Genomic DNA, 13,077 nt, shown 5'->3' with positions numbered 1-13,077 from the left:
CTCCTAAAGGCTCCCCCTGTCCTGGTACAAGTTTGACATTCGGATCCATAGGTGTGTCAACCGGTTTACAGTCTAACATACCGGTTTCTTCCAGGATGTCTAAAGCATACTTCCTTTGGGAAAGGACCACACCAGAACTGGATTGAGCTATCTCAATTCCCAAGAAATACTTGAGTTTCCCCAAGTCTTTGGTCTGAAAGTGGGTAAAAAGATGTTGCTTTAGTTTCTGAATACCATCCTGATCACTGCCTGTAATGACGATGTCGTCCACATAAACAACCAGATAAATACACTGCCCCAAGGAGTTATGATGATAAAAAACTGAATGGTCTGCTGTACTGCGAAGCATGCCAAACTCTTGAACAACAGAACTAAAACGGCTAAACCATGCTCGAGGAGATTGTTTCAAGCCATATAGAGAGCGGCGTAACCTGCACACTAAACCAGACTCCCCCTGAGCAACAAAACCAGGAGGTTGCTCCATATAAACTTCCTCAGCAAGATCACCATGAAGGAAGACATTTTTAATATCCAACTGATAAAGAGGCCAAGAACACATAGCAGCCATGGACAGAAGCAAGCGGACAGAAGCAATTTTGGCAACAGGGGAGAATGTGTCACCATAATCAGAACCATAAACTTGAGTATAGCCTTTAGCAACTAAGCGGGCCTTAAGGCGATCAACCTGACCATCAGGACCAACCTTAACTGCATAGACCCAACGACAACCAACTGTAGATTTACCAGAGGGTAAAACAACAAGATCCCAAGTGCCAGTAGAGTGCAGAGCAGCCATTTCATCCACCATTGCCTGTCGCCAGCCTGGATGGGAAAGAGCTTCATGGGTGCTCTTTGGAAGAGAAACAGAGGATATAGCAGAAACAAAAGCAGAATAGGGTGAAGATAATCGATGATAACTCAAAAAATTGTAAATAGGATGAGGATTACGAGTAGAGCGAGTACCTTTCCGAACAGCAATGGGTAAGTCATTAGGAGAAGGCAGAGCCGGGGCAGGTGAAGCCGAAGGGATAGGAAGTGAGTCAGCAGGTGCCTCAGGAAAAGGGAGAGGAGCAACGACACGAGGGCGACGATGATAAACCTGAAGTGGTCGAGGGGGCATAGCATCAGGTGGGGAGACAATGGGAATGGGCAAGACTTCAGAAACAGGAAGAGACTCAGAAGTGGTGGAAAAGAATGGTGAGTCCTCAAAGAAGGTGACATCAGCGGAGATAAAGTACCGATGAGTCTCAAGGGAATAACAACGATAACCCTTCTGAAGTCTGGAATATCCCAAGAAGAGGCACTTCATGGCTTTGGCGGAAAGCTTGTCCTGTCCAGGAGTGAGAATATGAACAAAGCAAGTACAACCAAAGACACGAGGAGGAAGGAAATAAAGTGGTTGGTCAGGGAAAAGAAGGGAGTGAGGAATCTGATCGTGTAAGACAGAGGAGGGCATACGATTAATCAAATAACAAGCGGTAAGAACAGCGTCCCCCCAAAAACGAAAAGGAACATGATTATGGAGGAGGAGAGTACGAGCTGTCTCAACAAGATGTCGATTCTTGCGTTCAGCTACCCCATTTTGTTGAGGAGTATGAGCACAAGAAGACTGATGAAGAATCCCATGATGAGACATAAACGAAGTAAATTGGGCTGAAAAATATTCCCTGGCATTGTCACTGCGTAACACACGAATAGAAATATTGAACTGGGTTTGGATTTCAGTATAAAATTTCTGGAAAATAGAGAATAACTCAGCTCGATTTTTCATTAAGAATAACCAAGTACATCGAGAATAGTCATCAATGAAAGTGACAAAATACTGAAATCCTAAAGTAGACGCAGTCCGACAAGGACCCCAAACATCAGTGTGGACAAGCTCAAAAGGAGACTTTGCCCGATTATTCAAACGCTTTGGGAACGAGACACGAGTATGTTTCCCAAGCTGACATGACTCACACGGAAGCGACGACAAAGTGGAAAAACGAGGAACCATCTTCTGGAACTTGGAGAGACTAGGGTGGCCCAGACGATTGTGAATGAGGAGAGGAGCATCAGTGGAAATGCAAACTGCAGGAGATGAATCTGAGGTGAGGTGATAGAGGCCTTGAGACTCACGTCCTATGCCAATCGTCTTCCCCGTACTCCGGTCCTGCAAGGTCACAAATTTATCAGAAAAGGTAATAGAGCAATTAAGAGTACGAGTGATTTTGCTGATGGAAATAAGATTAAAAGGACATTCAAGAGTATAAAGGACAGAAGTGAGAGGTAGAGAAGGCAAAGGAAGGGCCAAACCAATACCTTTAGCCACAGTTTGAGAACCATTAGCTAAGGTAACAGTAGGTAAATCAGAGGTAGTAGTAATAGAGGAGAAAAGATCCTTATTACCAGATAGGTGATCAGATGCTCCAGAATCTAGAATCCAGGGTCCAAGAGAAGATGTGTGGGTAAGGCAGGCAGAGGCATTACCAGGCTGGGCAACAGAGGCAATAGAAGCTTGAGATGTCTGAGATGCGGAGGAGCTCGGAGGCTGAGGCAGCGGAGAATCAGAGGACTGGGCCATATGGGCAGTGCGAGGAGGTCTTCCATGTAACTGATAGCAACGATCGCGAGTGTGGCCAAGTTTATTGCAATAGGTGCAATGAGGACGTTGACCTCTACCTCGGGTACCACTGCGTCCTCCTCGAGAGGTAGTTTGAGAAACTAACACAGAAGAATCTGAAGCGCTATCAGATGGCAAAGTCTGAGTGGACGAGATACGGAGGAGGCGAGCAAACACATCATCCAAGGACGGAACTGATGAACTACCAAGAATCTGATCACGAATAGGCTCAAGTTCCGGACGGAGGCCGATAAGAGTAAGGACCATGAAGAACTTGTCAAGCTGTGTTTGTTGAGCCCCAACATCAGGAGTAAGAGGCATCACAGTCAAGAACTGCTCCTTAAGAGAGGCAATCTGGCCAATATAAGTAGATAGATCCAAGTCCTGTTGGCTGAGATGGACAATAGCAGAAGCCACCTTATAAAGACGCTGGATATCATTCGTGTATAATCCTTTGGCCTGAGTCCAAAATTTAAAACAAGTTTTATAGGCCTGAAGATGAAGAAGAATTCGGGGATCAACCGATTGCCATAATACACTACACAACTGTGCATCTATCTTCCTCCACTGTACGCGGTCGACCTCAGGGATATCTGCCTCCTGTGTAATCAAGTGATCCTCATATCCTTGACCCATAAACCAAAGTTCAACAGAGGCAGACCAGGAAAGATAATTTTCACTCCCAACTAATTTCTCCGAAGTAATCATAGGAGATCCAGATATGACAGAGGAAAAAATGGAAGCTTTAGTAGCCATATCCACTTATCTGGAGAATGAAGTATGTTTGGATCGAAGAGAGCCCTAATACGGCTTCAGATTGCAGCGTGGCACCACCGAAAAAGGGAGACGGCCTCAGATCGCGGTGTGGTACCACCAGAAAGGGAGAAGAACACTTCCCAAGGCACGTGCAGGGATTGGAGTGGAGAAAAAGTGGTCGGAGCTTCGCCGGAAAGATTGTTTGGAGGGCCGACGGAGACAAAAATCCCCAAAAGAGATACGTGCAGGGCTCGGATGGGAGAACCAGGGAGGTGGGAAGGCTGATCGGCGTCAGGCGAAGCTGGAGGAGGAGGCGCGTGCCGGAAAAGCTCTCACGCGCCCCCACGCGCCGGCGCGTGAGATTCAACCGCCGGCCGGAAAATTGCGCGTGGCCGGCGCGTGGCTGCTCTTTTGGTGCTGGTGCCTTCACAAAAGTTGGAGATCTCCTCCAGGCGCTCCTTCTGGTATGGTCGGTGTCGGAAAAATAGGTCGCCGGGAAATTTCGCCGGAAAGTTCGCCGGAAAATTTCGCCGGAAAATTTGCCAGCGGTGAGTGGTTTCTAACGACGATCCGACTGACCGGAAAGTATTGGGAGATGGGGAAGGTGACCGGAAAGAAACACGGTCACCGGAAGGTTTCCCGGAGTTGATGACACGGAAAACAGGAAAGAATTAGGTTTTCTTCCTTGGCTCTGATACCATGTTGAGAGAGAGAGAGAGAAAGGAGAAAAACCTTATTCACATTCATTGTAATCTCTACTTACAATTGAGAGATATATATATACAAGGCTAGGAGTCCTAACTACCATACATGTGACCTATATTAACAAGGAAAGATAGTATACTATACATATTCAACATTGTCTATAGGAAAAAGGCCAGTGGGATGTAAGTGAGTCTATATTGTTAAGTATAGAGCAAATAAGACATTATAGAGGCATAAGGCAAGATTGGTGGCTAAAGGATACACTCAAACATATGATCTGGATTATCTAAAGACATTTGCCTCGATTGCCAAAATGAACAGAGTCAGAATTTGTTATCATTGGCAACAAATTATAACTAGGATCTACAACAATTTGATGTCAAAAATGCATTTTTGAATGGAGATTTAGAAGAAGAGATTTATATGAAAGTCCCTCCTGAATTTGGAAATGACGTAGTTATTAAAAAAGTGTATAAATTGAGGAAAGCTCTATACGAGCTGAAACAGTCTTCAAGGGCATGGTTTAGAAGGTTTGCTAAAGTGATCAAAAACATAGGATATAGACAAAGTCAAGGAGATTATACATTGTTCATCAAGCATTCAGATTCAAGGAGAGTTACAACCCTTCTGGTATATGTGAATGGCATCATCATGATAGGAAATGATGAAAATGAGAGACATACTTTGAGGCAATGCTTAACCAAGGAACTTGAAATTGAAGAGTTAGGAAGGTTGAAATACTTCCTAGGAATCGAGGTTGCACATTCTAAGCAGGGAATTTTTATTTCTCAGTAGAAATATGCAACAAACCTTCTCAAGAAAACAAAGAAGTTGGCATGTAAACCATCAAGCACACCAATAGATCCTAATCATATGCTTAGAGAGGTTAAGGAAGATGTTACGGTAGATAGAGAGACGTATCAACATCTAGTAGAAAGACTCATTTATCTTTCTCACATAAGACTGAATGAAGCATATGTTATGAGTGTGATTAGTCAGTTCATGCACAGTCCAAAAAAGGTTCATCTGCAAGCTGCTGACTAAATGTTATAATATCTTAAGGAGTCTCCAAGAAAGGGCATCATATTTAAACAAAACTCAAGACTAATACTTAAAACATACACATGCAAATTATGTTGGATCTATGATTGACAAAAGATCAACCACTAGATAGCACCTTTCTTGGTGGGAATCTGGTGAAATGGAAAAGTAAGAAATAGAGTTTAGTGGCAAGGTCTAATCTAAAAGCAGAATTTTGCGCAATAGCCCAAGGAATTTTTGAACTACTATGGTTGAAGATAATTTTAAAAAATCTGAAGATTAAATGGGATGACCCAATGAAACTTTACTGAGAGAATAAATCTACAATCACTATTGCACATAATCCAGTGCAACATGATCGAACAAAACACAAAGATACACAAACGTTTTATTAAGGAGAAACTAGATAATGGATTGATTTGTACTCCTTACATCTCTACTGACCGTCGACTTGCAAATATACTCACAAAAGATTTAAGCAGTACAACGTTTCAAGCAAGTATATCCAAGCTGGGAAAATATCTATTTACTAGCTTGGGAAGGAGTGTGGAAGAATGAAATTAGGAGAGCCATGATTTTGTAATTAAGGCTTTCCACAAATTGAGATGTGGCCGTAAATCAATGAAATCTAGTGTAATTAGGTTAGGAAAGTTCCGAATTTTGGTGCTAGGAATTTTTGTATACATGTGGGTCTTTGTACAAGTTGAACATCAAGGAAAAGAATTTTATACCTTTTATTCCTTCCATCTCTCTTCTTCTACAGAAAGACATCCCTCACATTAAAATGTTATAATGCCAATCCAAGTGGGAAAACAATAATAACGAAATTTTGATATTTTTCATCTTTGCCACTTGAGCAAATGTTTTCTTTGTGCTCAACATCATACAACCAAGTGTACCCTCTAGCAACTAACCTAGCCTTGTACCTCTTGAATGTTCCATAACTTTGTATTTAATAGTATAGATCCATTTACATCTAATTCCCTTTGGTAAGCTGCAATCTCCTAAGTCTCAATTTTATCTAATGTTGGCATTTACTCGTTCATAACCTCCTTCAATGATCTTAGGCTCAAGGTCTCTTGGAAAGTTGTTAGAATTTCATGTCTAGAGAACTTAGTGATAAAGGCATGCTATTAGAATACCCATAGGTAGATTTTCAAAAGATAGAAGGTATAATAGAAGCTCTTTTTGAGTGGATGAACTTAGTAGAGGATTGTCAAGTGCAATACTTGGATTGGAAGATTGAAAAAAAAAAAATTCTCAAGAATGAGAAACTCAAATTTGGAAGCTATTGCTACTAATCAAATCCCACCACCTATCTTTCATATAGTCATTCTTTCCCTGAACATAGGTGTCCCCAAAATAAAGTTGGTTTCCTACAAATGTAACATCCATGGTAACATATTTTTTTCTTGTAGAAGGGTGATAACATTTATATCCTTCAAATGGTTATGATACCTTTAAAGATGGATTCCCAATCCCTTGGAAACTTGGAGAAAAAGGAGCAAGTTTATTCATGGGAGATTTGAACTCAAGGACTTAAGAATGCGTCTGATTTATTAGTTAGGTAGCTGATAGCATACCTTCCTCCTAGTTGGTTTTTAAACCTCTCATTTGGAGAATAACTTACTAAGCAACCTCTAATAAAGGTCCATTTTTTCATTCAGTGGCCCCATTTTGTTAAAGAGTGCCTACACAAGAAGAATGATGAACAATATCCCCATTTTAAAGATAAATGTTTAGGTTTTAATTAAAATCATCTTTTCCATTTTCAAATATGAGCATGTGTATTTTTGCCCCAAATTGAAAGCAGTTAAGATTGTGAAAGAAAGGAAAGATTAATGAAACTTCATATTTGGATTTCATGAAACAAGCTCCAGTTGAATGAATGCAATCATCTATGATAATAACAATCCAACAAAAACCAAAAATTTGTCATGTGATAAGGAACTCAATGAAACTTCAGATTTGGATTTCATGAGATAAGCTCAAGTTGAACGAATGCAATCATCCATAAAAGTAACAATTCATTGAACAGTAAAAATATTTATAATGTGATAAGGAACTCAAGCATCAAAGCGGGTTTAACAAAAGCAGAAAAAACATTAGGAGTATTTATCAAACGTGATCTGTTTGGCAAGTTCAAAAGTAAAATTACTAATGATGATGATTTCAAACAAAGATGGGAACAATATTTAAACAAAAGAAAAGGCGGATATCCTATATGTCTATGTCAAAGCCAAATGTGGACTACTTTTGGAGAGGACGTGGAAACCAAGTCTTGAAGCCTGACACCACTAGTAGAACTTTCAATTCAGCATTGCTCAATCATCATCTCCATCACAGAGTCCTGAAAAATATATCCGAAAGAGGTGAATACAATAGAACAATGAAGGTCTTTAGTGAGTTTTCCTACGGATAGGACAACTCTTTAGTGAATGCAGGGACATGTTGAATAGATTTTAGGACCAAAGTAGCGATCAATTGAACTATTCCTTAACTTGCTATGGAAGAAAATGACTCATCAACAACCTGAATTATTTACTTTCCAAAAGAAGTTTAATACGTAGAAAACAATGTGAAAAACTACACATATGCTCTTATGCACTTGAATCAATGATCCAAGTATCAAACAACAGCCTTTAGAAGAATTCAAAGCATAGATACTACTTGATTGAGCAACAAAAAGGGAACCTGAAAGTGGAGTGGAGCCAACAGTTTGATTTTCAAATTGGGCGTGCAGCTTGTTTAACCTCTCCAGACCATTCTTGCTAAGAAAGGTTTCTTCGGAGTCTTCCATCACCACCTTTTGATGGGCTTGCCTAGGTTTGTTCAACTAGTTTCCTCCCTTTCCAACAGCTCCCTATTAGAAATATTTGTTCCAATATAGCAGTTCTCCATGAATTTTTCAGCAAATCTTTGGTTGTGGTGATAGTCCCACCATATCTTGTCCTTATCCACAAGTCTCCTTCCCTCTCCTTTGTAATTTCCCGCCTATAAAACAACCTTAAAAACAAGTTTAATGGCTACTAAGCAGAGTTCTTAGGTGTTGGATGTTCTAATTTTCCAAGCATCACACCCTTTCAACTTCTTCTGCTCACACATAAGCAAATACCTCTCTAAAATATGGAAAAGGTTAATTTCCCAAAATCTGCCCACAAACTTAATCATGCAGACTTGATCATACTGTCAATTGAGGCTAACCAGCAAGACAAAAATCTGTTTCCCCTCTTTCATTTTTTTTCACCTTCTTCATATCAACCGCTGGTCCCATCTCCACATCTTGGTAAAGGTCAAGAGTATTGCAATACCAGGTGAAACTCTTGGAACCTTGCATAGTAGAGATGATCTGTCACTTCAGTTCATACAACTAAGCTACTACACCTTCATACAACTAGGCTACTACACCTCTGTTCGAATATGTTTGAGTGACTACCCTCCAAATGCCCTTGGCAGAGGTTAGTAAGATATAGGTCATACTGATTTCTGGTTGCAGAGTGAAGAAAACCAGGACATCACCATTGAATTTACTGGCTCCCATACTCAAAACTTGGGATCCTCTATAGCCGGTGGTGACATAGTGCCTACCATGTATTTCATTTTTCCCTTGCTTTTGAAGAATAGCTTCGTGATTGGAACCAATCCATTAAGTTTAAGCAATTCAATTTCATAATAGTGATTTAGAAGGTAGGATTTTGTCAAAAAAATGAAGCTATATTCTGAATGGGATTAACAGAAGCAATGGTTTTAATGTTTATGATATCTTAGGTAATTAGGATAGGAATTGAACCAAAGCAAAAAAAGCAAGAAAATGACAGTACAAGCATAACAATTAAGAACAGAAGGAGAATATCAGCAACAACTCTGAGAATAGAGATGAAGGCCAGAGATAGCAAGGATGATGAAGGCTAGGCGCAAAGAAGATTTTCTCGGCAATGCATGCCAATAATGGAAACATAAGTCAGGTATCAATTGGCTCTGATACCATGAAGAAAGGGATAAATATGATCTCTATTATTTTTTGAAGTAGTACAAGACCTTAAATCATATACAATAATTGATTAAATCACAACCAATAAGGAACACAGCTATCCTATTCCAATAACAACCAGATTTCTAGAATACAGCTATTACACTTGTATGACAGCTATACAAAATAAATAATATTTACAAAAACCATGGAATTAACTATTAATTCAAATCTTCGATACGTGTAAATAGAAACTCATCTATTCATTCCATTTAGGATGTGCAGATCTGAATAATCAAAGGGAATATATTTCTCTAACCTGGATGAATATCATTTCTTCCGTCCATGGCTCTTCCCATCCCAAAATCAAATACTGGTCAAGTTGTGACCATACCTCATTTTCATCAGGTACCATATGCTCAACACAGCAGTTAATACCTTCAAAAACCTCCTAATCAAAACTATACTCCCTTGAATAGAAGATTCTCAGATTCAAGTGATTAGCTGCAGCATCAAGAGCACCATATGAATGATTGTTCCAAATCTCATCAATCATTTTCCAAAACAGCATGTATTGATTCATTATTTTCAAATTCCTCTGCAATATCTTCCTTCACTGCATCCATGTTTCACATATGTTACATGTCTGTCTCTGATGATCTTTACTTCGAAGAGAAAGTCCTCCCTTAAATCAAAGAATGTCAAGCAAAGAAAAGTTGGAACGATTCAGAATGTTGGTTCAGATGGTGGAAAGCACGCAAAAAAAGAACACCCCATATCAAGGGTCAACAAAATGATTTCATTTTCAGTTTTAAGAATGGGTTCAGAAAGAGCTAGTTGTGACTGAGAGGGAGAAGATATAACCTCAAAGCAAGCTAAGAAATGCATTGGCAGATTTTTGTATGAAATGGGCACTGTCTTTATCACCCCCAATGATTGAGCATTGAACACCCACCAGAGGAACAGTTGCCTTTAGGACCATCTCAGCTCCACTCAAGAAATAGGGATCCACCATAATATCAGCTACCCTCTCCGCCTCTCTTCTGGAAGCCCAGCATGAGGTCTCCCACTCAGCTGAGATAAGCATTTTCTCCAACCCCACTTTTCTGAGGCTATATTCAGTAGAGTCAAAATGAGAATTGCTAACTTACTCTTGGAGGCTTTCACCAGGTCATGGACACATGTATGATTTCTCATATGGTTCAGAGCTGCTGCATAGCTGTGTATGAACCTTGTGACAGTCTTGGCTTTGTCCAATATCTCTCTAATGTTACCCATCATCCCAATCTTCTCAAATATCATCTCTATGCAATGAGATGCACTAACTCTCCAAAACACTGTTTGGCACTTCTCCACCAAACTATGGCCCACAGCTTCCATACCTTCTGATGTAGAATGGGAAACAATTTGCACCACATTTTGCACCCCGACATCCTCAATAACTTGTTCAAACAACAGCACTAAGGCATCAACATCATCAATCAAGGCTGAAACGTAACATAAAATAAGATAAATTAGAACCCTGGGGCAATCAACAAAGAAGTTCATCAAGTTTCTTCCCTTCTCATCCTTCCACCCATCTACTATGATGTTAGACCACATTATTGCCCATGTATCTCTAATCCCATGCACATTATGTAGCATCTCTTTCACCATATATTGAAGGATCCAAACTTTGAGCTCCTGATAGCTAGGAAATTCGCACTCAACCTGATGGCAACTGAGGATCCGGTTAAAAATTTTGTAGAAGCCCCTTGAGGTTGGAGCAGTAAAATCAGTGCCCATTTCATTAAAAAAAAAAAAAACTGTCAATGCGTTTTTGGCTTGCCTTGACAGTATATCCTCTTCCTTTCTATCACAACTAGCTCTTTCCGAACCCATTCTTCGAACTAAAAATGAAATCATCGACCCTTGATACAGGGTCCTTTTTTGCTTGCTCTCCACACCTGAACTAGAATTCTGAATGGTTCCAACTTTTCTTGCTTGACATTCTTTGGTTTAAGGAAGGACTTCCTCTTCAACGAGAGATTGTGCTGGTTCAATTTCTCGATTTCCTTTCTGAGATTCCCCCTTTTCAACTCAAGTATCTTTTCTCTCATCAGTTCCTTGACATTTGTAGGAACTTCTCCACAAGGTGATACATCTCCCCTTATGCCCTCTAAATGGTATTTGAGCCTGGTAAAGCCACTCATCAACAGCTTTGCAGCTCAAGGACATGAGTTTTCTCTTTCTCATCAACAGCCCTCCCATGATCACCAACATTGACAAAGACTTTCATTGCACCCATTTTCCTTGATAAAAAAGAGGACAAAATCCTAAACAGGACAGTGATACCTCCTGATGTCGATTATGTCTAGTGGGTGAAACAGTCAACAGTCCTGAATGCACCCAATCCAGAAATCAAGGCTATGTTCGGGAAGTTTTCTAAACAATATTTTTTGTTTTTGAGAGCAAAAACAAACACGAACATACATTTGGTTATCAATTGTTCTCAAAATAGATTTTGAGAATTGTTTTGAAATAGGGTCTTTTCTAAGAATATATTTTAATTGTTTTCACTTATTTTTTGGGGTTGTTTTAAAAAATAATTTTACAAAGATGAGAATGATTGAAAATAAAGCACCACAAAGAAAAGTTATTTTTTAAGAAATATTTGGAAACACAAAAATTAGGTAGAGAAAGTTTCAAGTTCCCAAAACAGAACTGATTTTGAAAACTGCTCTAAAAAAACTGTTTTTGGGAAACGTTGTAAAAAAAAAATGTTTTTTAAAATGTTCCCAAACATAACCCTAATATTCCTCCAAGCTTGGCCTACAAAACCACAACAGTGAACTTCAGAAGTTTCTTCAAAAGAATAAAAGAAAATTCAATATTACTAATAAACTAAATCCATTATAGCTATGGAAACAGAATAATAAGGACATACATCATTTTTTTCAAGTTTAAAGAAAACAAATTATTTAAAGAAGAGCAATCCAAACCAAAAATATTAAGAAAAAGGATGAAAACAAAAACATAACATAGGACATCCGCAACAAAAATGCTAATTATGGATTTTAACCCAAGAATTTAATTGTCATATGCTATTTAATCACAATACATGCAAAAGACTAACAAGCCAAAAAAAAATCACATTAATAAAAATAAAAAAAATAAAAAAAGTTACCTCAGCAATGAAAATGCAAAGAACATAAGGGAATAGAAGAGAACGGCAGCAGAGACCAAATGAAACAGGAGAAGAAGAAAAGAAGAAGGCATTCTAAACAAGGGTGGAGGAGTTTTCTCAACAACCCCTACTGGTGTTTTCTGTGGATTTTGTACAAGTGTCTATTTGCATGCTTCATAGACAGAGAAAAAGAGACATGCCCACTTTGTGAAATCTGATAACCCATGTCCAAAACCATTCAATGTTCCTGTAACTGAAGATTTGGCCTCACAGAGAGCCAAAAACAACCTGCTCAGCCAGTGGTTTTGGCTTGGCCAATGTCCAAAAACCCCAAACCCCTAAACCCATCGTATTCGTGACCCATCACCCTTTTCCTGGAATATTCTCTTCGCCCACTGCATGAATCTTCCGCCTACTCACCACCCTCTTTAAGGAAAAAAAAAACAAAAAACCCTGATTTGTTAGTGTGAATCAGCATTGTTTATACAAAATTGCATTTTCCAAAGTTGTCACCCAAATCCAATTTAGCAGAGATTCTTTCTCCTCAATATTTCCCATTTTTGTGAATTTAAATTAATTAATAAATGAAATAGTCATTTATATCACCTTAAACAAATATTATTTTAACTTTTAATGCTAATTTATCTTTATAATAAAATAAAAAAGATATTTTTACATTCAATTATCCTTTCCTTTTTTTTTTCCTGGCTCAAATATTTGCTATTGTGATTAGGACACCAAGGTATCCATTTTCACCAATCTTTGCCTTTCCTTATCCATAAATATCATATAGAATTTTGAATATAGCACTAAAAGGAATACAAAAATATTTTTATC

General features: G+C 39.0%; 2 protein-coding genes across 5 annotated transcripts in view; both read right to left on the bottom strand.

Moving 5' to 3' along the window:
- LOC100853522 (uncharacterized) overlaps window positions 1-12,773 on the bottom strand; it is a 35,339-nt gene extending 22,566 nt beyond the window's left edge. For 2 of the 4 annotated variants that reach the window (XM_010656921.3, XM_010656920.3), the window contains exons 1-2: window positions 12,241-12,773; window positions 9,394-11,885 (exon numbers count right to left, since the gene is read on the bottom strand). The gene's annotated coding sequence lies outside the window, so the exon portion shown is untranslated. The remainder of the gene's footprint in view (window positions 1-9,393; window positions 11,886-12,240) is intronic. The other 2 variants (XM_059739790.1, XM_059739791.1) reach the window with 2 other exon arrangements.
- LOC109123173 (uncharacterized) lies at window positions 9,940-10,859 on the bottom strand. Its single transcript, XM_019222133.1, has 2 exons — window positions 10,306-10,859; window positions 9,940-10,186 (listed from the first exon to the last, which is right to left on the bottom strand). Exons 1-2 carry the CDS (start codon window positions 10,857-10,859, stop codon window positions 9,940-9,942), a joined length of 801 nt encoding a protein of 266 aa, XP_019077678.1.
- Window positions 12,774-13,077: the final 304 nt, after the last annotated feature.

This window comes from Vitis vinifera, chromosome 9, assembly GCF_030704535.1.
Source record: "Vitis vinifera cultivar Pinot Noir 40024 chromosome 9, ASM3070453v1".
NCBI classification, from domain to species: domain Eukaryota; kingdom Viridiplantae; phylum Streptophyta; class Magnoliopsida; order Vitales; family Vitaceae; genus Vitis; species Vitis vinifera.
Note: the sequence above shows the minus strand (reverse complement) of the source record. Positions and strands in the feature narration are given on the sequence as shown.